This window comes from Oryx dammah, unplaced genomic scaffold (genome assembly GCF_014754425.2).
Source record: "Oryx dammah isolate SB20612 unplaced genomic scaffold, SCBI_Odam_1.1 HiC_scaffold_20, whole genome shotgun sequence".
Lineage (NCBI taxonomy): Eukaryota > Metazoa > Chordata > Mammalia > Artiodactyla > Bovidae > Oryx > Oryx dammah.
The window spans coordinates 7,682,599-7,708,811 of record NW_024070204.1 but is presented as its reverse complement, the minus strand read 5'-3'; the positions used below and the strand labels follow the sequence as shown (position 1 = coordinate 7,708,811).

The 26,213-nt window shown below is 42.3% G+C and overlaps 1 protein-coding gene across 1 annotated transcript in view; it reads left to right on the top strand.

The window, feature by feature from the left end:
- The window catches only part of SEMA5A (semaphorin 5A), a 548,310-nt gene that overhangs the window by 461,235 nt on the left and 60,862 nt on the right, over positions 1-26,213 (top strand). The window contains exons 15-16 of the mRNA XM_040262502.1: positions 5,019-5,162; positions 15,322-15,469. Of these exons, the coding sequence (XP_040118436.1) occupies positions 5,019-5,162; positions 15,322-15,469 (292 nt within the window). The remainder of the gene's footprint in view (positions 1-5,018; positions 5,163-15,321; positions 15,470-26,213) is intronic.

The window sequence follows — 26,213 nt, the reverse complement described above, 5'->3', positions numbered from 1 at the left end:
AGGTCACGTTGCAGTTTTATGGGTATCACCAGATTTGATCTTCATCCTTATGAACCACCTCACTGCAGGGTCAGGAGGGAGGAACCATAGCACTCACTTATTTCTATCCACTGGGAGCCCCTGGTACTGTCAAAGGAAAGAGACAGTCGTGAGAAGCCAAGTGAACAAGGCCAGTTCCCAGCAAATATTTGGTTTTCTAGCAGCAAGGGCTTATTAGCTTACATATTCCTTTGAAGTTATCTGCCAAAACGATGGTAATCTGACACCAGAAATAGTTTTTAATGCCCTTTATCAGTTGATAACTTGTTTATGTTGGCCTCAGTTTTGTTAGAAGCAAAAAAGTAGAAACCACCTAACTTGCAAACTGATTTTTTTTTTTTTTGGCGCAGCCACTGATGACAAGTACTTCCTCAATTAGTGCAAAGTACATCAGAAAGCCTCTACAAAGACTGATCTAATGACCCTAAGTTAAACCCATTCTTCATTTATCTTTGTTATTGTTTAACTTAATATACTCAGAAAGTGTTGGGGAATTCAAAATGTTGCTAATTCAATACATTTGTCAAATATAATATCTTTGATTAAATGCTCTTATATCACATCATTTAAATTTGTCATTATCTTGGAGCTGCAGATTAAGGGCATTCAATTTATGGAAATAAATCCACAGTATAAGGTAATTAGCTAAGTCAGACTCTGTTATCAAACTGGGGCCAAGTCACACTTCCTATCAATCAAGAAAATCTGGTTTAATTTTATAACTAAAGTGAACACATGAATGTCTACACCCCTTCTGAATTCTAATTTTTTGGGAAGGAGGAAGGAATGGAGAGAGACAAAACTCGAACTAGCTTAGTAGTAAGGTAGCATGTCAAGGAAGGCTTGGAGCTTTGACAGAGTTTTTGTCATCTGAATAAGTCTGCAGCTTCCAATGATGGCGACGTATACCTTTTTTAATGGGACTTTTTTTCTAGGAGCAAAACCTGCATCCATCCTGGTTGGTCAGGACGACCACTCTGACAGTGAGATTGTGTGCAGGAAGTATGGAGAGGGTTCTGAGCATCTCCAGTGGGGGATGAGGGGAAGGTGGGAAGCTGGGTACGTTGTGCTGTAGGCCCATAAAGACTGCAGCTGGTCCCAAGGGGAGCTCTGTAGCGGCAGGACCCTTGACGGTGTTAGATTCTCTCACCTGAGAGTTATAATCGCCGATACCCTCAGCATCTGGAGAAAGGCAGACAGAGTCTATGACTATGCTTTCTGACAGAAGCCAAGTCTTTAACCAGAAAGCTCTGTGCTGCAATCTGAGCGGGCTTCCCAGGTGGCACCAGTGGTAAAGAACCTGCCTGTCAGTACTGGAGACGTGAGAGACACAAGTTCAATCCCTGGGTCGGGAAGATGCCCTGGAGGAGGGCATGGCAACCCACTCCAGTGTTCTTGCCTGGAGACACCCCATGGGCAGAGGAGCCTGGCGGGCTACAGTCCATGGGGTCACAAAGAGTCAGACACGACTGAAAGAACCTGGCAGGCCTGCTCAGAACACCCTGACGCAGCTGCTATCCGCTGCTGAGTAACCTGCAGGTGGCTCACATGGTGTGAGCCAGGAGTAGCTTTCCTGTCATCTGTGTATTATTTCGTCATTGGCTCATTTTTTTTTTAAACCATACTCACTTTTCTCTTCCCTTCCCTGCACCATGTACAGCACTGTGGCCACAGTAATATGTTCCTTTTTTTTTTAAACTGGAGTATAGTTGCTTTACAGTGTTATATTAGTTTCTGCTGTACAGCAAAGTGCATCAGTTATACGTACACAGATATCTTCTCTTTTTTAGATTTCCTTCCTATTTTGGTCACACAGAGCATCAGGTAGCGTCCCCTGTCCTACACAGTAGGTTCTCATTAGTTATCTGCTTTATACAGAGGATCACTGGGTTCGATTCCTGGGTTGAGAATATCCTCTGGAGTAGGAAATGGCACCCCACTCAAGTATTCTTGCCTGGAAAATCCCCTGGACAGAAGAGCCTCGTGGGTTATAATCAAAGGGTTCGTAAAGAGTCAGACAAGAGTGAGCATCACAGATACACACACAAGATCAACAGTTGTGCACATGTCAATCCCAGTCTTCCAATCAATATGTTATATTTAAAACAAACAACAGGACACTTGAAACTAACACACTATTGTGAATCATCCATACTGCAATAAAAAAGATATAAAAATTTTAAAAAGCAATAAGCACCAGGAAAGCGTCTCAGATCAGTGTCCACGCTTACCCTCCTCACGTATTGTAGGATTTTTATCTTCTTTCCAAGAGCCGATTTAGAATGCAGAGACCTCTGGGCAAGTGGTCTGTGACATCACTCACACTGCCAATTATGTTGGGGGGCCACACTGTATGGCAACCCAGGGCCTGAGGACACTGCCTACCCAAGAAGGGAAGGGTGGTCAGATAAGGAAAGGCAGGCTGCAATGGCAGATTTTGCCCTCTGTTCACCATCTCCGTAGGCCAGCTCAGATGTTCCACATAATTAAAAAGGAGCCCATTAAGTCTACAGAGATTAGACTATTTGCATTATTTCAGAAAACAAGAGCATATCAACATTGCATAATGTGTTGCATTATTTCTATAAAACTAAGGTGGTTTCCACTGATGCCTGGCAGAAACTTCATAAAAGCTATAGAACTGTTATTGTTGGAAGGCTGCAGTCAATGAGTAGTACTCTGTTTTATACTGTTTAATGGAAAAAAGGACTATCACAGACATTCTTGTGACTTTATTGATGCCTGCTCAGCTCTGGCTCTAGTTTTGGAAGGCCAGTCACTAAAAGGAGCTGTGATACAATTGGTGGTTATTTTAAGACTAAAAATCAAATATTAGTAAACAGACTTGTTTCAGTGATGTTTTAAATGCATTAAGTGGATTGTTTTTGACTGACTTAATCAAAGAAGTGATCCATCTGCTGATATATGCTGACTTAGTGCTACTCTGGGCTTCCTTTGTGCCTCAGTGGGTAAAGAATCTGCCAGCAATGCAGGAGACCCAGGTTCAATCCCTGGGTCAGGAAGATCCCATGGAGGTGGGCATGGCAACCTACTGCAGTACTCTTGCCTGGAGAATCCCATGGACAGAGGAGCCTGGTGGGCTACAGGCCATGGGGTCACAGAGTCAGATGGAACTGAGTGACTAACACTCTCACTTTCAATGCTGCTTCTTTGGTTGCCTGCTGCTACGGCTGCCTCTAAGGAGCACTTTGAGGTGTGCAAACCCAGCTCCATAGAATAGTCACATATGTGGACACTGCAGTCATTAATTTCCTAAGGTACTATATTCCTATTATTTAAAATACCTACTGCCCTGTATACAACAGGTTCCATAGATTGCGAGTAGACTACATCATAAGGTGTCATGGTTGTTAAAAGGTTTAGGCAATTAAGAATTTCCAAGCAATTTTGGGAGCAGTGTTTCTTGCATTCTCTAAACTTTTTTTTATATAAAAGAAAATTTAAAAATTTCTTTTTATTTATGTTGAAATTTATTTTATTTATGTTTATTTTTCATTTTATTTATGTTGAAATTACATTACTTGGATGCTTTTTAAAATTGTGTGAGGAATGATATGTAAGATACTAATTACTTATAGAAACAGCTTCATAAATCTCTCTTATTTTGTGTTATTTTGGTTAAATTATTATGAAGCAGCTTTGTTATATCACACATCGAGGTATCACTTTATTTTGATTTTGATTATGTTTAAGTTTCAGAAAATAAAGTAGTGAAATATCAAATATGCTAAGAATTTTATCAGAGGAGGTTTCATTTGAAATTGTGTTAGAAATTACATGTGTAGTGTGCTGTTTATACCTTGAGCTTCAATGGTATAGCGGTGCACCTGCATGCTTTTAAAGGAATATATAAAGTAAAATAATTATTTCAGCGGAAATATAAATACTATAGACAAGAGTAACAGCTATTTAGAAATGCATATGTGAATAGAGAAATAGAGAAATAGAGAAAAAAATCTACATGCAGTTAACTATCTATATGGAAGTTTAGACTCTGGTTTTAACATATATTTTATTAATAATACTTAAAATTTTTAAAAAAATTCCTATAGTTTATTTTTAAATAGCAGGAACAAACTGGTAAGGCAGATATTTAAATTATAAATATTCTACAAGCAGACATTTTAAGGAAAAAAATACAATATTAAACAAAAATTTTTCTCTGGCTGTTAGTAGCAGTTTATTGTATAAAAGTATTTTTTATTTTATATTTTAATATACCTGCCTTATTTTATACATGTTAAGTAACATAAATAAAGATATACACAATTGGCACTTCCTATTTATACTCTATATCTTTGTCAGATTATTAGAGAATAGTCAAGAATCTGAATTTTAAAATATCCTGTCTTCATTTTTAATAAAGCTTGTTTTATAACTTTTGACATTATGGTACTCTTTATCAGTAAGAATACCATCAAGAGAGTTACTGATTGTCACTGCCATTAATAGATTTTAAAGGAAACATTTAGATGATTCTTTGATTCAATGTGCCCTTTTCCTAGATTATGACTGATACAGTACAAATCAAATAAAATCATAAAGGCCAAAGGTTCAGGGATGCATCTCTAATTGCTTTTCAGAAAACAAAAGTAGCATTATTTTTCATTAGCTTAACGTTTTCACCACTAAGCTTTCTTGTTTCTAATTAGCCTGGGTTTAAGTTATTTGCAAGCGCTTGCAAAACTGGACTCTCAAGTTTTCTTTTTTGACTCGAAAATCAGGTTTGGGGGCGGGGATGGACTTCAAAGTAACCGGTTCCCGAGACAGTACATTTCACTGATTCCCGAGACAGTACATTGCATTGCTTCCCAGGGCTCCTTGCTCGCGTGGCCTTCGCAGCCCGTACGTCAGTGGTCCCCGTGGGGGGAACCCCCGTGTGAACTTGGGGGCGGGTGCAGATAGAGGTTGGGCCTCGTGCAAGTTGACCCCAGTGACCCTGTTGCTTCTTCCCCCAGGAACGGAGGCTGGACCCCCTGGACCTCGTGGTCTCCCTGCAGCACCACGTGTGGGATCGGCTTCCAGGTGCGGCAGCGGTCCTGCAGCAACCCCACCCCGCGGCACGGGGGCCGGGTGTGCGTGGGGCAGAACCGCGAGGAGAGGTGGGTACCTACCCTCCGCGCCTCCGGGTCGCCACCCTCCCGCTTCCTGTCATCCCAGTGCAGTTGGTTTCCCTGCGGTTTCAGTTTCTGGATCCAGCTCAGCTTGTCTGTGGCATCCTTTTCTGTTGAGCCGAATGACCTCTTTTCTTTCATCCTTTAATTTCGACCAAAGCTTGGGGTGGACAGCTTCACTGGTGAGCCTGCAGGGTTCACTCAGCCCAGCCGCTCTTGAGGGTTGGGAGATACAGGGACAGCGGGCATATCTGTGCTGGGCTCCCTGGAGAGGAGGCACGTGAGTCTGCTGAGGAATGACTGCTCTTATTCAAATTCCACTAGACTGGTCTCACACCTCCAGTTCCAGATAGGGCCTGAGCTGGTCCTGGGTCCAGATGGTGTTGATCAGAGGAGGTAAGTTTTCCATCACAACTGAATTAAGCACTGGCACCGGGTGAGACCACAGTCAGTATTTTGGCTATAATTACAATGACACGCTTGTCTATTAACAGGACCCCTCAGTGAACCAGCAGGACAACCCGGGGAGGGGGGTTCCTTTTCCATGTGTATTTTAAGCTTTCAGCACATCCCCGGGACATTTCAGTTCAGTCTCGCATTTAACAACTTGTTGCTCTTTGTAGACTCAAACATTTGGTTTCGGCCTTATAAATCTGCAGTTGTAATAACTGGCTCTTCCTTCCATATTTAAAGTACACCCTCATTTATGGTTTTGGGAGAAAATCCAGGTAGGTGAATTTCACGTCACCTTTGTGAGTCTTAACTCTCCACACTCACATCAGTTTATGTTCTTGGTCCATGAGAAGCAAATTGGCTTTCAGTACTTTTTAATTAAATTGTAGTAAGACTTGTATCCTGTGAAATGACTTCAGTGGGAGCCTCATAAAAAATACCTATGCAGTTATTGGCTTATGTGATTAATATTTATATAGACAAAGCCAGCAGGCTTAGTGGGTAGGTAATTCTCCACCAGATATTTACTACAACCTGAAATTAACTGGAGAGAATCATTTTTTTCTCTCTTCATTGTGTTCCTAAATCACCAATTAAGATTGCATTCTTTTGACTCAGAGAAAAATGAAGGATGATTTTTCCAAGGCAAAGTTGGTTGTTTTTGAAGTAGTACCCTGTGACAGTCTAATACAAGCCTGTCATTTCCAATCTGACACCAGCTGATAAGTGGGAAAGTCGATTATGGGAAAGATGTCTTCCAGCGTTAGAAGGTTTTAAATTGGCTAGAAGTTTTAAATGCTGTATGTTGCCACATAATAGAGCCCATTCAGGTAAAGTGACCTCTATCCACCCCTAGAATCACAGCACCTCCACAAACCTCACACCTTATCACCTTTCCCAAGCTGAGCACACAGGAAGGAAGAAGCTGGTTAATTGTGGTTAACATCTATATATGTTCTGTATCCATTTACAAGTGTTCATAAAGCTTCATTTTCAGAAAAGATCAGGATGGTTAATGTGTTTGGGGAACTTTCATTTAAAGTGTTCTTATTTTACAGAGGAAACACTTTTGGACTAAGTGAGTATTTGCTCGAGAAGGGAACTTGGATTAAGTAATAGACATGTGGATGATAAGAACAGGGCCTGTATCCCCAGGGAATCTCCCTTTGAAACAGCCTTTCTTAGAGGGTGATTTAGAAGTTAATGAAAGCTAGAAAAAACAAATGCATGGCATCTCTTTCTTGGCCTTCACTAGCGAAGAGTTCTTAGTGTCTTCGTCACGTTATGTGGGGAGTCTCTCTACCTAAGTAATACAAAGAAATACCATCCTGATTTTGACAAAAGACATATTTGAAAACTAAACTCAAGATTAAAGGAGACCCTGATCTTCATGGGAATGTACGAAAGAACAAGGGCTAGACGTATAGACTCATTAATAAAGTCACATCATGCTTATTTAAACACCATCAAACCTAAAAATGAGATACGATGAGATGAGATGGTTGCATGGAATCACCGATGCAATGAACATGAACTTGGGCAAGCTCTGGTAGATGGTGAGGGACAGGGAAGCCTGGCATCCTGCAGTCCATGGGGTCACAAAGAGTCAGACGCAACTTGGTAACTGAACAACAACAAACCTAAAAAGCTCCTGAGTGGCTACAAATGAATAAATTGATTCTCCCAGTAAGGTCCCTAAATTCATGCTAAGATTTTTGTGAGTGACTTTTTACTTGTGACCAAGTCTCCAATATGTGAAAAATTCAGTGAGAACATGATTGCAACAGAAATCTCAAAAACATTCACATCGATTTTTGTCTAAATGACGGATAAAGAAAATATCCAATTTCTATCCTAGATGTACTTTAAAAGGCATGGGCATTTGTTTATCTGTTCCAAAATTTCTGGAAGATTATTTTCTTGAGTAGTAGAAACTGAGTAGAAGTATTGATTCCCAGAGACGCTACCCACAAGGATGAAGCAATGGACCCCTGTGCAAATATCATTGAAATGTGAATATCCTTGTCTCTATTCACTTTCTCCTGCTGCGTAACAACAGTTCTACAAACTTACTGACTTAAAACAACACACAGTTATCACCTCCAGTCTCAGTGGACTAGGAGTTCCGATATGATTCACCTGGGTTCTCTGTTCAGCCAGAGCTGTGGTTTCATCCGAGGCTCACCTGGGGAAGGATTTACTTCCAAGTTCACGTGGTTGTTATAGGCATTCATGTCCACAAACTAACTTCCCTTGTGGCTAGATGGTAAAGCATCTGCCTACAATGCAGGAGACCCAGCTTTGATCCCTGGGTTGGGAAGATCCTCTGGAGAAGGAAATGGCACCCCACTCCAGTACTCTTGCCTGGAAAATCCCATGGATGGAGGAGCATTGTAGCCTACAGTCCATGGGGTCACAAAGAGTCAGATACGACTGAGTGACTTCACTTTCACTTTTCCATCAAACTGGGGACCTTGGTTGCTTACTCACTGTCAGTCTGAAACTGTCCTCAGTTTTTTGACAAACAAGCCTTCTCAATGTGGTCACTTGCTTCCTCAAATCCAGCAAGGAAGAGAATCTCCTTCAAAATGAACATTACTGTCTTATGTAATATCATCACAAAGGTGGCATACCCACACCTTGCCATAGTTTATTGGTTAGAAGAAAGTCACGGAGCTAGTGCTCAATCAAGAGGAAAGATATATACATCATACATAAACGTATGCATTGCACAGGATGTACAGATCAAGAGGCAGGAATCGCTGGGCTCAACGTAGAGTTTATCTGCCATCAATGATGAACTGTCCTTATCACATACAACATCCAATTCACACCATCTCCAGTTTCCTCCTAGTTTTATACCATTCAGTCATTTCCCCAAATCTGGAACCTTATTCAAATCAGACTCAAAGTGAATGAGTCTCCCTGGGTGTAGTTCATTTCAGCCTGTCCATCTTAAAATGTGAGACAAGTTTTCTGGCCACCAACACACTCAGCAGACACATGATGGGGCAGGCAGAGGAAAAGAGCTACTGTTACTTCTCTTCAAAAAGGGGTAAACGGAAGGTACAGAGAAATTTCCATAAAAATTCTGAGATCTACGCAGACAAGTGTATGGAGTTGCTTGATGAAATTGCAAAGCTCGGGCATAATTCTCCACAGTTCTTAGCTCTGCTCTCATGTCTGTCTCCTGCTTGACCCTTCCCTTTCCATGAAAGGTAGCATGTGCCTGCAGCTGGTTAGTTTAATGAGCCTGCTTCCTGCCAGTGGAAGTTTGGGTTTCCAACAGCCTCATTTCATTTGTACTTTCTCCATATATTCGGTCTCAGCTGGCGATTTTTTGCTGAAGTCAACTTCAGAAGTCTGCCATGAATTTCCTTGGGCTTTGCTCCACTAAACAGTCTAGACCCACAGATCTTTCTGAGACAGCCCTTCTCTAGCTGGGGCTTTTGCTAAGATGGCTGAAGGACAACACCCTCCAGCTTTCTTGTGATTGAGAGGATCTGCGATTCTTGCTCTTGAACTTCTGAAAGGACTCCTTGTGGGACTGAACTCTACTCTGATCTTTTGACGCTCCTGAGGTTCTAACAAAAGGTTGTACACTCACAACTTCAGTTTTTTACTCTTTGCCAGCCTTCCTGGTGGTGCTCAGAAGCCGCCTCTTCATTTCAGTATCTTTTACCATCAGGAGAGGCCAATTTCCTTTCTGTTTAATATTATTTCCCTCAATTTCTTTTTCTGCTGCCCCAATGCCTCAGTGGTAAAGAATCCACCTGCAGTGCAGGAGACATAGAAGACATGGATTTGATCCCTGAATTAGAAAGATCTCCTGGAGAGGGAAATGGCAACCCACTCCAGTATTCTTGCCTGGAAATCCCATGAACAGAGAAGCCTGGCAGCTACAGTCCGTGGGGTCACAAAGAGTTGGACACTACTGGAAAGACTGAAGATGCATGCACATATATGTGTACACACACACACACACACACACACACACATTTATAACATAAAGGGAAGGGAAGTCACTCCGTTGTGTCTGACTCTGCGACACCATGGGCTGTAGCCTACCAGGCTCCTCTGTCCATGGAATTTTCCAGGCAAGAATACTGGAGTGAGTTTCCATTTCCTCCATCTCCAGGGGATCTTCCTGACCCAGGGATCAAACCTGGGTCTCCCACATTGCAGGCAGATGCTTTACCATCTGAGCCACCAGGAAGGCCCATAACATAAAATTGTCATTTAACCATTTTTAAGAGTTTGACTTAGTAGCATTATTACATTTAAGTATTGTGCAACCATAACACCATTTCCAAAACTTCTGCATCCCCTGAAACAAGAACTCTGGAATCAATAGTTGATAAGTCTGCCTAATAGAAGATTTAAGTAAGTATTGAGTAAGTAGAATCATATAATCTTTTCTAGTTTGTACCTCACTTATTTCACTTAGCATATCATTTACAAAGTTCATCTTGTAGCATGTATCAGAACTTCATTGCATTTCAGGCTGAATAATATTCTTCTGTAATATTATACTAACAGTTTATTCAAAGGGATTAATATTCTCTACCATGATTCTCGAGATTCTACTTGCTTCTACTCACTTTCTAGTCCTGAAGTCGCTTTGATATTTTTAGATCTTTCTTAAAGTAGCACCATGTGTCTAAGTATCAAAATCTGTTCTAGTTGTCATTCATACAAATATTACCTCAGACTTAGCTGCCTAAAACACCATGTGCTCTATTGGCTCACAGTGTCTCTGGGGTCGTGGCCTGGACGGAGCTTAGCTAGACCCTTTGCTTCAGCATCACTCAAGGGTGAGCAAGGTATAGACTGTGGCTGTGGTCTCATCTGAGGCTCCTTTGGCAAGGGGAGGGGTCTGCTTCCTAGATTTTTCCTGTGTTGTCGGACTGAAGCTGTTTTCCAGAAACTGCTCTCAACTCCTTGCCTCTGGGACTTTCCCATCTGATTGCTGACTTTTTCAGAGCCAGCAAGAAGGAACTTCTTGAAAGAAGGATAATACAGGGTTAGGTAGCATATTATGGAAATGACAATCTGTCGTCTTTGCCATATTCTGTTGATCAGAAGCAAGTCACAGGTCCCACCCACACAGAGTGGGAAGGAATTACACAAGATGTGAATTCCAGGAAGGGAGGCTCATGGAGACCATGCTAGAGTCTTCCAGTTGTATTATCAAAGTAAAGAGATCCAGCCACCAATCGGGGTTTATGATATGATTTTTCTGTCTGCACAGGCAAGTTTGCTTAATCCCGTGATGAGCCAAAGTGATGCTCTTTGCAAATCATTATCACTACTCTTTCCTAATGGTTCCCTTAGCTTCTTCTTGGGGAAAAAATAATATTGTGAAGAACTCAATACTTGTACAGTTTCTCTGATGCCACAGAAGATTCCATTCTCCCAGTGTGGCCCAGAAAAGCAACAATCACTTAAGAGTAAATCAAGGAGAAAACAGTTCTCACAGGGCTCTGATTGGTTCAGGCTAACAGGTTTCGTGAGAAACCAACATGGGTGGAACCAGAACAGAACACAATTTGTAGCGTGAAGAAATAGGACAAGGGAAAATGATATGGTATTGAAAATCTAGTCCATGCAGGATTATGAAAGACAATTCTCTTCACAGAGATTAGGTCTGTGGAAAAATGGATAATTTATGGAGAAATAGCACCAGGCTATTAATTCATTCTGAAATGCAAAATGAGAATGAGCAGTCATGGGCAAAATGAAAATCTTAATTTTTAATGCATTGTGAAATGCATCTGTGACCATCGGTGCTCTAAGAGGCTGGTGGTCCGAGAGAGCCAATAAGATTTCAGAACTGTTCAGCTTGTCCTTTGGTAAAAGCCAGCCATGTACAAAGGACTCAGTAATGAAGAGAAAATGGCTGATACATTGTGCATTTATTTTATCCATAAATTAATAAAAATCCTTGCACACCCAGAGTCACCGAGGTAACTAAGTTTGTGTGTGCTCAGTTGCTGTGTCTGACTCTTTGCAACCCTGCAGACTGCAGCCAGCCAGGCTCCCCTGTCCATGGGATTGTCCAGGCAAGAATACTGGAGAGGGTTAAATGCCCAATGTTGTTCATGACCAAGAAAGACATTGGAGGCCCAGTCTGTAATTTAACAAGAGATACGTCTCTCTGGCACGTGTTTGTTGGGTGATGGAGTAAGAGAGGCAGAGGGCCAGTGCTCTCCTGACATCACAGAATCCAGAGCTAGGAGCTTGTAAGGGCTCAGCCTCTGATCAGACTTCCCCAGGGTGAATTTTTGAGTGAAACCTAGACATAAATGACAGACTAGCCTGGCAATTTCTAGTGCTCTCTGACTTCCCTTGCAGAGGACACCAGTTACATTATCTGGTGTGCCTTTTGTCATAGAACTACTACAGAAGAAGAAAGAGAAGAAAGAAAAGCACATTGTTGACCACCTTAAAATGCAGCCAGGGATATAATTTATAACATGGATAGAAAGTTCTAGGCTACACAGAGTTATCAGGTTCTCCTGCGGCAGACTTTCAGCTGTAATAATACACTGAGTGTGTTCAGAGGGGAGCATTATGTAGACAGAGATGAGAAAGGATACATACATTATGATTTACTTTGCTTTTGGTAAGTGGTGGCTCCATTGCTATGCTTTATATTAAAAAGTCAAGGGTTTTATGAGTACTATGAATAAGATTTTCCTTTGCCCACTCTACTCTTAACATGGGTTTGTTTGTTTTTGGTTTAGAAAGCTGAAGTCTGTGTTAAGGTGTCGAGTGTATTATAAAGTGTAAGATGTTGATCTGAAAAAAAAAAAAAGGAATTCCAGACCCTTTAAATGTGGGCAACATCACTTTGGAAACTGGGGGTGGTCTTTTGTCCACATTGAGAAAGGCTACACATGGATATTTTTAATTTACTGCTAAGAATTCTGATGTTTTGAGTATTCTTGACTTACTTCTTCCAAACGCCTTCTTAAAACAAATAGCAGTTTCCTCACAGAACAATCATTGCACCGACATGGATGTTAATAGTCACTGAGGAGTCAGGATGCTTTGCTTTACATCTTGTAACTGCACATTTGCAAAGGTCTGGTGCTTTTCATCTATTATATCCTCAGTTTTGTTTTCAAGGTCATCCTCTGTCAATTAGAAGCCTCCTTCCCCTTCCCTCCCACATGTAAGACTGTCTAGATTCCCGAGCTGTGAGACTCAGGGCTGTGGAAGACTGTCTTATGAAGAAGAGTGAGAACTCTTTAGTTTCACCGGCTACTCTGTCATGAGAAGATTTAGAGACGAAACCATTTTCCCAATTAGTCCCTGACTCTCCCTCTGCTGTGAAATATCAGCCCTCTCCCCCTAGAAGTAAGCATGCCACCCACTTTCATTGGAGAGGCTGACTCTACGGTTTATTTATTTGTCTTATTCCCCTCTACCATGGATGTCCCATGGATGTTGCTTCCTGTCTCTTGGCATCACCATCGTATTTGTCCAACTTGGGCTGTCTCTGCCTTGGATTGTTGCAAACACGCCCTCTAGGCTGACATCTGCTCCATCAGCTCCTCCTAATCCACCTCTGGGAACTCAGCACCACCTCCATGCAAGCATGGAGAACTCTGCTCCTCTCAGGGGCTCCAGTACCAGCAGGATGAGGCGCCAACTCTTCACTCCAACTCTGACAGTACTCATTTTTTCTCTAGAGCTTGAGATTTCCTTGGTTCCTTGAAAATAAAGCTCAAGTTCCTCCACTCTAGCTGCATAAAGACAGACCATTCCACTCTCGTTGACTTTTTCTATTCATCTCTCTTAAGCACTTTTTAATCACAATCTTCCCCTTCCTGTTGTTCAGTTGATGTCATGTCCAACTCTTTGTGACCCCATGGAGGGCATCATGCCTGGTTCCCCTGTCCTTCACTATCTCCCGGAGTTTGCTCAGATTCACGTCCATTGAGTTGGTGATGCTATCTAACCATCTCATCCTCTGCTGCTGCCTTCTCCTTTGGCCTTCAATCTTTCCCAACATCAGGATCTTATCCAGTGAGTCAGCTCCTTGCATCAGGTGGCCAAAGTATTAGAGCTTCAGCTACAACATCTGTCCTTCCAGTGAATACTCAGGGTCAATTTCCTTTAGGATTGACTGGTTTGATCGCCTTGCTGTCCAAGGGACTCTTAACAGTCTTCTCCAGCACCAAAATTCAAGAGCATCAATTCTTTGGTGTTCATCCTTCTTTCTGGTCCAGCTCTCACATCGCTGGGAAGACCCACTCCTGCTTTCCACTCTTTCCCAGAATGCCCAGTGATGCTCTCTGTGCTTCATCCTGTTGGCTCCCTTCAGCTTGGCCTGACTTTTTGCTTTTCATGCTTGTATATATTCCTGCATCTACCATATTCATTAAATGTCCTTCATTTGATGGGAAAACAGTTGAGTCATATCAGCATTTGCTGTCAGGAAACTATGCTGCCCAAACTACTTTTCTTATTTTCTGGAAATCAGCTCCTTACCTTTGGTTTTGGCTCATTAAGATAGTGTTTTTCTTACTATGGAAAACAGTATGGAGGTTCCTTAAAAATAGATAAACAACAAGGACCTATTATATAGCGCAGAGAATTAAATTCAATATCTTATAATAAAGTATAATGGGAAAGAATCTGAAAAGAATACATGTATATATATATGTATACTGAAACACTGCTATACGCCAGAAACTAACACAACTTTGTACATTAACTGTACTTCAGTTAAAAAAAAAAAAAGTCTATTCTGTCCTGCACACCCTGGGCTTGTGTCTATTTCCCTGAGTGCAACTCAGGTTGGACACACCTGAGATAGGGAAGCTCCCTTGATGAAGAAGAACAGCATCTTCTTACCTGTGAGCCGTAAACCCATGCATTGCCAGCTTGTTTCCTTCTTATTGTTTCTCTTACTTCATTTTTTCTCACTTGTAGTATGAAAGACTGAGGAGAAATTTGATTTTTCTAAGGCTAAGGATGGCTTTGTATATTTGGCTAAGAATTGGTAATATGAATATACACATAAGACATATAATCAGTCACTAAAACAAATAGACTAGATGTCAACAGTAATTCACCTCTTTTTGGATAACAGGTGCTCATCAAAATTAAGGTTGTGGGACATCATTCTGGGAGAGTCTACAAATAAATTTAAAAATACAATAACCTAGGCAGTGTGTGGCTGGAAGCGTCATACTAAAATTAGGCTAACTTTTCTATAAGGTATGTTACTAGGATTACAGGCCTTCCTTGATTCAAGAATGAGAAATGAATCCCAAATACAATGTGCGGACTTTGTATTCATAACCTACTTTATCTTTCAGTGTTTATGTTTGAAGATAAATGCCCTACTTAGGTATTTTGTGTGTGTTCTCGTTTTTCCGAGCGTCTATCTGAAGGGCTCTGTCTGTTTCTCCTCTAACTGGCTGCACAGGAAGCTCCATCCTGCATCGTGAGTCTAGCATCTTGCGTTGTCTCCCGCATATCCCATTGTCTGTGCTCTCACAGCATGGCCAGCGCCGCATCCGCCTCCTTCCCTGGGCGACCGCTCGGAACACTGAGGCGCCCCTCCACGCGGAGCATGCGCATGGGTTCAGCATCCGGTGCAGGGACGGAGAGTGGACAGCCCCGCAGCCTCGCGCTCCACTAAATGGCTGCTTTCCCCCTCTTGGTTTCCCCGTTACAGATACTGCAATGAGCACCTGCTGTGCCCGCCACACGTGTTCTGGACAGGATGGGGACCCTGGGAACGGTGCACGGCCCAGTGTGGGGGTGGCATTCAAGCTCGCCGCCGGACCTGCGAGAATGGTCCTGACTGTGCAGGCTGTAATGTGGTGAGTAGTCCTCATCCCCAGCCCGCAGTCTAGAGCAGGGAAACCAGAGTCATCAAACACCGGCTGCTCTGCACACACACAATGCTACACCCACAAAAGATGTTTTGCAAACACAGATGCTCTGCGGAGACTAGGTGCTCTCACCGACTAGAGATACTGCCAACAGGAGCTTCTCAGCAGACGCTTGATGTTGTGCAAACCTAAAATGCTCTGGAAACTTGATGCTGTGAATCGAGTGCCTGTTCAGGTACTAGATGCTGTGACTCACAAGTCTTTCTGGCTAACGAGAATGTCTGGAGGAAATACTTGGAATTAAGAGTATCCTGAAGGCTGATTGGAGGAAATCTTCCCGTATGGGATAAGCTGCCCCAGGGGTTTTCCAGTTCTTGCCTCTGAGCTAGTGCAAAAACTTCAGCCTGCTTAACTCTGGGTGCTATATTTGGTTTGGGAAATGGGATAAGGTCATCAAACTGAGCCCCACACTAAGTTATTAACGTAACATGTGGACAAACCTTAAACACTGAAGACTCACCGACTTTATGGGGCCGTTATCAGAGCACATTTGGTGCCAATTTTAAGGGCGTCAAAGACAACTCATGGTGTTCTTTCTCTCATGCCTTAGTGGGCCCTATTTCTCCTAACACTTTGGTCTGCCAAAATTCCATTTGTGCGAAGGCCTGATGCTGCTCTTTCTGTGCCATCTGTCAGAATGATTGAGCACTTAAGTCTGCGGGGCTTTGGCTTCATTCACTTGCCCCCGGTGCAAACATTGCAGAGTGACTGTAGAGACAGTAGGGATGCCTTGGTGGGGAGGTTCAGCATGAGAAGGTCTGGTTGGGCATGCTTCCTTGCTGATCTTCCAGTTGGTCTTTGCAGTAATTTTGTAACCTTGGCTTATGAGGCATAGAAGGTTTTTGTGCTTCTGTAAAGTTTGTTTTTGTGAGACCTAAAAACCACACAGTTCAGATAGTCTTGGGAAATTTGGAGAGGGAAGGAGGATTATGAGATGCTTTGTCGGATATTATACCCAACCCAAGGAGATTTTGTTATTGGGATTTGCAATTAGATTTGTTCCCCTTTGCACTGGCAAAGATATTGCAGTAGCTTTAGCAGAATCTATTACTGATTATAGAAGCACTTCTTTCCAGGTCAGCCTGAACTAACTTTCAACCATGGAATATCTTAGTGTTCAGTTTAGGATGATGTAATTATTGATAATTCAGATGCTGAGATTTAAAATTATTTATGAAAATGTGACAGGTAAATCTGTGATCATTTAGAAGGTCTGGGAAACCATTCAAATGTGGTAGGTTTGTCCTTTCTAAAATATATCAGTCCTGATCCAGGTGGTTTGGCATCTAACACTGGGGTCTCCACTCTCAAGTCAAAATTTGTCTCCTCTGCTGGTAAACCACAGGGATGGATGACCTGAGTGGAACTGCACTTTAGTTTGTAAACTTTGCACTACAAAGAACTCATAAAACATTTCAAGTCATTAATTTTCTTATTGAAAACTTACTTGTTATTACATATAAAAAGTTAAATGAAAGAAAAGTGTAGCCTATCTCCTATGCAGTCACTGGACTCTGTGTATGTGTGTGTGTGTGTGTGAGAGAGATACATTTGATTATAAATGTAAAACTTGAATGTCTTCCTAAAATGTTCATGTATTTATTTTGTGTCTAAATTTGCAGAATTTGGTTTATGAAAACTGTAACATCAGTTTTCAAATTCAGAGGAATATCAGGAGCATCTCTAAGGAGTTTAGTATAAGTTTTTAGGTATTTTAGCTTAGTTTTCATTTTCTTCCCCTCCATAGTTAAACTACTGGCCATGTAATTCCTGGAAGGTGTTATTACGGCACACTGGAGTATCCTATGGAGAAGGAAATGGCAACCCACTCCAGTGTTCTTGCCTGGAGAATCCCAGGGATGGGGGAGCCTGGTGGGCTGCCGTCTATGGGGTCGCACAGAGTCAGACACAACTGAAGCGACTTAGCAGCAGCAGCAGGAGCATTCTATTCTTTATAGTAGAAGCACAACTTTTTTTTTTTCCCACATTTTTTTTTTTCCTATTTATTCCACTTTCTGTCTCTTCCAAGGCAGGAATATCAACTGAGGACATAAGTGGAATGAAGGAGAGGCTTGGTTTCTTTGGCTTGTTTAGAAAACGTATCCTATCAGTTCAATTCCTAAGATGCTTATTTAGAAATAAGAGCTACTTAGGTAAAGTGACATGTTGATCATATCCTAGCTGCAGTTTAGACATCTTTGGCCACAACGTATGTTTGCTTTTGATGTTTAGTCTTCTATCGAGATGGTGGCACACAGCATTGTAAATTGACCATACTCTATTATAAAATAAAAATTAAATATTAAAACAAGAGAATTTAAAAAAATACAAGGACATTTTAAATTGGTTAAAAAAAAAGGATGTGGCTGTAAATATAGGTAATTTGTTGATTTTGGAGTCACGCATTTCATTATCTGCATGCCTGTGTCTGGCTGGATGACATCAGGTGATATTTCTGAATCTCTGGCTCCACTTCTGGGAAGAGGGTGATCTTTCATCCCTCCCACGGTGAGTATCAAGTGCGGTGATGCCCGTGACCTCCTGCCAGAAAGTCTCAGCTTCCTTGGGAGTTCTCTTCCCTACTTTCACTTCTCCTGGTCTTCAGCTGCTCCTTTGAGTTCAAGCTTGTTAAAAATGATTTATACTAATGAAATGTTATTCACACAGTAAAGGACAGACTCGTGAAAAGGATAAGAACTTAAATTTCATAAGCACGGCAGCAGCCAATAGAAAAAGTGTTGCATTCAAGTTCAAGAATGAATAGGATATAAAAGACTTGAAAATCTTTTCTTGCTCTGCCATTTTTAACTTGAAGTTTCCCCAAAAATATTTTCCATGTTTCACCTGTGATGTTCATATGTTCTTGTTTTTGAATAAATCTCCAAACCTTTATTTAAGTCTCAGTGAGAGATGGTCAGTCAAGGATCCTCATTGAGAACCGTTAGTTTTTTTCTGTGAATCTCAGCTATTAAAGTTCTAAATGTTGGTATCTCTTTACAATCCTGGTTTAATATTTTTTGTTGTTGTTAAATATGAAGAAGTGGGCTTGCTGGGATCGGATGATAGTTTTATTTTTTATTGTTTGAGGAATCTCTGTGGTGTTTCGCATAGCAGCTGCACCATTTTGCATCCCCATCTATAGCACGCAAGGGTTTCAATTTCTCTATATCCAAAAGAAACCAGGATCTTGAAAAGCTCTCTATACTCCTGTGTTCATGGAAGCACTGTTCACAGTAGGCAGGATGTAGAAGCAACCTAAATCTCCATCTACAGATGAAAGGATAAAGAACAGGATATACTAAAATGGAATACCATTCAGCCTTTAAAAAGGAGGAAATTCCGCCATATGTAACAACATGGACCTTGAGGTCCAGTTCAGTTCAGTTCAGTCGCTCAGTCGTGTCCGACTCTTTGTGACCCCATAAATCGCAGCACACCAGGCCTCCCTGTCCATCACCAACTTCCGGAGTTCACTCAGACTCACGTCCATCGAGTCCGTGATGCCATCCAGCCATCTCATCCTCTGTCGTCCCCTTCCCCTCCTGTCCTCAATCCCTCCTGGCATCAGAGTCTTTTCCAATGAGTCAACTCTTCGCATGAGGTGGCCAAAGTACTGGAGTTTCAGCTTTAGCCTCATTCCTTCCAAAGAAATCCCAGGGCTGATCTCCTTCAGAATGGACTGGTTGGATCTCCTTGCAGTCCAAGGGACTGTCAAGAGTCTTCTCCAACAAGAGTCTTCTCTAACACCACAGTTCAAAAGCATCAATTCTTCGGCACTCAGCTTTCTTCACAGTCCAACTCTCACATCCAAACATTATGCTGAGTGAAATTAGCCATTCACCGCAAGACAAATAGCATGTGATTCCACTTATAAGGAGATATTTGAAACAGTCAGATACTTAGGATCAAAGACTGCAGCGGTGTTTGCCAGGGGCTGGGTGGAGAGGGAGATGGGGAGATAAAGTTTTAGTTAAGCAAGATGGACAAGTTCTAGAGGTATGCTACAACACTGTGCCTGCAGTCAGCAATACAGTGCTGAACACTTAAAAATCTATAAGAAGGTCACTCACATGTTAAATGTTTATCATGTTTACCATGATAAAATAGAGTAATAAAAAAACAAAGGTAAACAAAAGTAAGTTCCAGATGTCAAAGGTTTGGGGGCCCCGAGCCTTGGGTTGTTTGGGGAGCTCACTGACACACGCAGAGGGAGGGCCTGGATCTTTTGCAGCCAGTTAATTGTGTGACCCCGAAGTCTGCCCACTCTCTTCTGGGCCTCCGTCTCAAAGCCAGCTAGAGGCCATGTTTGCTGGCCCTGAAATCACTGATGCTCTGATCCTGATACCCCTTTCCTGGACTCTGGGGACACATGTGTCCTTCCCTGGTGGCTGAATCCTCTGATGAGTTTGGAATGAGATACAACAGGACGCTTAATGGACAAACTCCTCCCACTTCTAAGTAAGCCGCTCTAAAACCCATATGAGCCCCGGGTCCCACTTCTAAGTAATCTGCTCTACAACCCATGTAAGTGCCGGGTCCCACTTCTGAATAAGCTGCTCTAGAACCCAAATGACCCCTGGGTCCCACTTCTAAGTAAACTGCTCTAGAACCCTGGGTCCCATAGAACCCTGGGTCCCACTTCTGAGTAAGCTGCTCTAGAACCCATATGAGCACTGGGTTCCGCTTCTGAGTAAGCTGCCTTGGGTCCTGCTTCTGGGTAAGCTGCTCTAGAACCCGTATGAGCACTGGGTCCTGAGTCTGAGTAAGCTGCTCTAGAACCCATATAAGCTGCTCTAGAACCAAATGATCCCTGGGTCCCACTTCCAAGTAAGCTGCTCTAGAACCCGTATGAGTGCTGGGTTTCTCTGGTCCCTGCTGCCCTTCCCCAGCTCCCTTCACACCTGTGGCCTCCCAGAGCATGTGGGGAAAGCACAGCAGGTGGCAGGTGAGAAAGCCCGTGTCACACCCCAGCTCTGCCTCTGAGTATGCAGGATGCTTGGGGCCCTGTTCCACGTCTCCAGTCAGCATCCTTGAATGCAATCCCTGGCTGTGTGTGAGGATGCACAGAATGTATGAGACACATGTTTGTATATCATTGCTCAGTAACAAACCCAACAAGGCAAATTGAAATAGAAAATGTCACCATCATTATTGAAGCTTCCCAGGTGGCGCTAGTCGTAAGGAATCTACCTACAGTGCCAGAGACCACGGTTCAATCCCTGGGTCAGTCACTGGAGGGGGAGATGGCAGCCCAGTCAAGTACTCTTGCCTGGAGAATTCCACGGACAGTGGAGCCTGGTGGGCTACAGTTCATGGGGCTGCAAAGAGTCGAACACGACTGCGGATCCACTCACCATCATCATTATTGGCATCAACTCATAGTCTTGGGGGAAAGTCTTCTATTCTTGAATAATATACCAGTAGCAATTTTATGTTTTTCTGTTTAAAATTACCTTTATATTCATATTTGTATAATTTATAATTTGTATTTGTATAAATGTAGAAATTTATATTAAATGTAAGTTATTTTATGTTACCTGAGGTTGGCACGTGTGTTCAGTCACTCAGTCATGTCTGACTCTTTGTGACCCCAGGGACTGGAGCCCACCAGACTCCTCTATCCATGGGATTCTCCAGGCAAGATTACTGGAGTAGGTTGCCATTTCCTTCTCCAGGGGATCTTTCCAACCCAGAGATCAAATGCTGGTCTCCTGCATTGCAGGTGGATTGTGTATCAGCTGAGCTACCAGGGAAGCCCGAGGTTGACATATCTGTTTCACTTTTAACCTCTTTCAATAATAGCTGATATACCATAATGATGCTTGTTAGATCAAGTCTTACAAATCCTAACTTGCTGCATAATGTCACACAAATTATTGAAATGAGGTGATGATTAGACATACTTGAGTTGTTATCTAGTCAGGTTATGATAGACTGAAATCCCGTGTCATTTAACAAAGTGCTTGTAGTAAAGCTGGATAGCAGTAGTAAAAATAAAAGTCACTCAGTCGTGTCCGACTCTTTGTGACCCACAAGTCCATGGAATTCTCTAGGCCAGAATACTGGAGTGAATAGCCTTTCCCTTCTCCAGGGGATCTTTCCATCCCAGGGATTGAACCCAGGTCTCCTGCATTGCAGGCAGATTCTTTACCAGCTGAGCCACGAGGGAGGCCCACAAGGGACAGCAGTAGAAAGCAGGGGAAATGATGCTCTCAGCACCTGCTGAGGGCTGGAATGCAGTCCATCGGCCTCTTGTTCTATGCAACCACTCTGTAAATGCGACTCAACCACACCAGTACTTATGGATGAAGCCTAGTAAGGCAGCCCAGGGGTACACTGCCCGGGGGTCCTGTGCCTGTCCCTAGAGGAGGAGGGCAGAAGTGTCTCCATTCCAGTGTCTCCTCCTCTCCTACTTGCAGAAAGATGGGCTGAGAGAGAATCAGTGTCTGTTCCAGGTATCCTGCCAGGATTTAAGCCTAGATCACAGCAGTGATTTGGAACTGTGAGGATATACTTATTTTACTTAAAATAATTAGATCATTTTAGAATAGGCACTTTGGGCTCAATTATCTTTGGCATATTTTTACTTCATTTCTAACCTTGTTTTCCTTGTTGTTCAGTTTCTCAGTCATGTCCAACTCCTTGCGACCCTATGGACTGCAGCAAGCCAGGCTTCCCTGTCCTTCACCATCTCCCAGAGCTTGCTCAAACTCATGTCCATTGAGTTGGTGATGCCATCCAACAATCTCGTCCTCTGTCATCCCCTTCTTCTCCTGCCTTCAATCTTTCCCAGCATCATGGTTTTTAAGTCAGCTCTTCACAACAGGTAGCCAAAGTATTGGAGCTTCAGCTTCAGCATCAGTCCTTCCAATGAATATTCAGGCTGATTTCCTTTAGAATTGACTGGTTTGATCTCCTTGCAGTCCAAGGGACTCTCAAGAGTCTTCTCCAACATCACAGTTCAAAAGCATCAATTCTGTAGCACTCAGCCTTCTTTATAATCCAACTCTCACATCCATACATGAATACTGGAAAAACCATAGCTTTGCTTATATGGACCTTTGGCAGAGTAATGCCTCTGCTTTTTAATATGCTGTCTAGGTTGGTCATAGCTTTTCTTCCAAGGAGCAAGCGTCTTTTAATTTCATGGCTACAATCACCATCTGCAGTGATTTTGGAAAATAAAGCCTGTCACTGTTTCCATTGTTTCCCCATCTATTTGCCATGAGACAGGATGCCATAATCATTTTTTGAATGTTGAGTTATAAGCCAGCTTTTTCACTCTCCTCTTTCACTTTCATCAAGAGGCTCTTTAATTATTCACTTTCTGCCATAAGGGTGGTATTATCTGCATATCCGAAGTTATTGATATTTCTCCCAGCAATCTTGATTCCAGCTTGTGCTTCATCCAGCCCATCATTTTGCATGATGTACTCTGCATAGAAATTATATAAGCAGAGTCACAATATATAGCCTTGACATACTCCTTTCCCAATTTAGAACCAGTCTGTTGTTCCATGTTTGGTTCTAACTTGCTTACTGACTTGTGTACAGATTTCTCAGGAGGCAGGCCAGGTGGTCTGGTATTCCTATCTCTTTCAGAATTTTCCACTGTCTGTTGTGATCAACAAAGTCAAAGGCTTTAGTGTAGTCAATGAAGCAGAAGTATATGTTTTTTTCTGGAATTTTTTTTGCTTTTTCTGTGATCCAGCAGATGTTGACAGTTTGATCTCTCTATCCTCTGCCCTTTCTAAATCCAGCTTGAACATCTGGAAGTTCTCAGTTCATGTACTGTTCAAGTGTAATGTGGCGAATTTTGAGCATTACTGTGCTAGCGTGTAAGATGAGTGCAATTGTGCGGTAATTTCAGCATTTTTTGGCATTGCCTTTCTTTGGGACTGAAATGAAAACTGACCTTTTCCAGTCCTGTGGCCACTGCTGAGTTTTCCAGATTTGCTGGCATATTGAGTGTAGCACTTTCACAGCATCATCTTTTAGGATTTGAAACAGCTCAACTGGAATTCCATCACCTCTGCTAGCTTTGTTTTTCCTGATGCTTCCTAAGGCCCGCTTGACTTCCCACTCCAAGATATTTGGCTCTAGGTGAGTGATCACACCAATAATCATCAAGGTAATTGTTATACTAAATTTTATAACTTCCTGAGTAATATCAAATGAAATGTTGAAACTATAACCAAGCAACCTGGAGTTATTATTTAGGTGTGTTATGATAGACTGAAATTCTGTGTTTCCTAATCAAATAATTCAGTTTATTGAGCCCCTACTGTGTGCGATGCATTGTTCTATTCTCACTGTGTCCCTTCTAGGCAGTTTTCATTACTGCCTCCATATGGAGATGGGGAAACTCAACTTGAGAAAAACTAATGAACTTGGCCAGTACCCCGCTGTAGTGGGTAACTGAGCCAGCATTTGAGAACTGGTTCTTTGGGTACAAATAGAATATACTGATGCAACTGCATTTGCACATTTTTTTGCTTAATGTTAAGTGATAAATGATAAGATCTTGTTTTTCTTTACTCTTATGGAGTACAAATTGTATCTTAAAAGAAAGAAGAGCTTTTTTGTTTGACTTTCCATAACCCTCCCCTAGTTCATTAGCTTCCTTGATGTCCATAATATTGTAGTCATATCCTTTCGCTAGCCCCCACGATGAGAGTTCCATGTAGAGATTCTCATGAGCATGGAAATGAATGGAAGGTGAATTCATAACCCAAATCTTACTTCTGTGTTTTGGCTGAAAATTGCAACATACAAAAGGAAGAAAGACAGGACTTCCATGGTGGTACAGTGGATAAGAATCGGCCTACCAATGCAGGAGACATAGGTTCAATCCCTGGTCCAGGATCATCCCACCTGCTGGGAAGCGACTAAGCCCGTGTCCCACAGCTACTGAGTCTGAGCTCTGGGTCCCACCAGCTGCAACTACTGAAGCCCGTACACCCAGAACCTGCGCTCCGCAGCAAGAGAAGCTCCTGCCAGAGGAGCCCACACATGGCAACGAAGAGCCCACTCACTGCAACTAGAGAAAGCCTGAGGGCAGCAGCAAGGACCCAGCAGAGGCAAAATCAATGCATAAGGTTTTTCAAAAACAGCAAGGAAGGCATAAAATATTACAGTATATATAGAGTTGCTTCTTAAATTCATGTAATTCTGAATTCCCCCAAAGGTTTAGCAGAAGAATAAAGCTAAATACAGTGTCACATGCAGCTAAGATAATTCAAAATCAAAAACAGCCTTAGTCCTGCCAGCACTATGTTTATTACTGAATCACACCCAGTGTAAAGCAGTTGACAAAAGCCATGATTTCAGATATCAGCAGGGAGCAGAGGAGGGAGATCTATTTTCTAGATACAAAAGAACTGGACCACAGAAGGCCCTGAAAGGTCAGGAATAAAGACATCAAAATCAATACAAGCTGTCAAAAGGGCTTCTGGGAAGGTTAATCAGAGTTGATGTAACATATTGCAGTAACATATTTGACTCAAGTAATGGCACCTGTATAGTTAAAGCTATGGTTTTTCCAGTAGTCATGTATGAATGTGAGTTGGACCACAAAGAAGACTGACCGCTGAAGAATTGATACTTTTGGATAGTAGTGGTGGAGAAGACGCTTGAAAGTCTCTTGGACTGCAAGAAGGTCAAACCAGTCAATCCTAAAGAACGTCAATCCTGAATATTCACTGGACAGACTGATGCTGAAAGTGAAGCTTCAATACTTTGGCCATCTGATGCAAAGATCTGACTCATTGGAAAAGACCCTGATGCTGGGAAAGATTGAGGGCAAGAATAGAAGGAGGTGACAGAGGATAAGATGGTTAGATAGTATCACTGGCTCAGTGGATTAGTCTGAACAAATTAGTCTCTCTCTTTGGGAGATAATGAAGGACAGAGAAGCCTGGTGTGCTGTAGTACATGGAGTCGCACAGAGTCTGACCCACTTAGTGACTGAACAACAACAAATGTCATCATGGATACATTTAAAAACAAGTAAGACCTGGCAGTTGGCAGTTTAAATAGATTGCAATGCATGAAAATAATAACAATATTACAAAATAGCTGGGTCTTGTGTAGCACATTGGATTTCACAAAATACTTTGAGAAAGGTTATCTCATATGTTCCTGACTTTCCAAATAAGAAAATCACTGCTCAGGGAAAATCATTTTACACAAATGATTGACAGAGCAAGACCCTGGGTCCAGGTCTTCTGGCCTTAAGATGCTGGAAAGTCCAGGATGCTGTAGCCTCCTCAGAGGATCCTGGGGTAAGATCTGATCATTCTACAGGAGGTAGTAACCCCACCCACAGATTAACAACCACAGAGTTAATAACCCCGCCCACAAAGTAACAACCCTGCCCACAAAGCTGGATTAATTTCCTTTCCTTCTAAATTGATAAAATTATCTTTCGTCCACCCCGAACGATTTTTTTAGTACTAAAATACCTTTCCTCGTGGCTCAGAAAGTAAGGGTCTACTTGCAGTGTTGGAGACCTGGGTTCGATCCCGGGGTTGGAAAGATCCCCTGGAGAAGGGAAAGGCTACCCGTTCCGGTATTTTGGCCTGGAGAATTCCATGGACAGAGGAGCCTGTCAGGCTACAGTCCAGGGGCTCACGGTCAGACACGACTGAGCAACTTTCACTGCTTTCAAAAT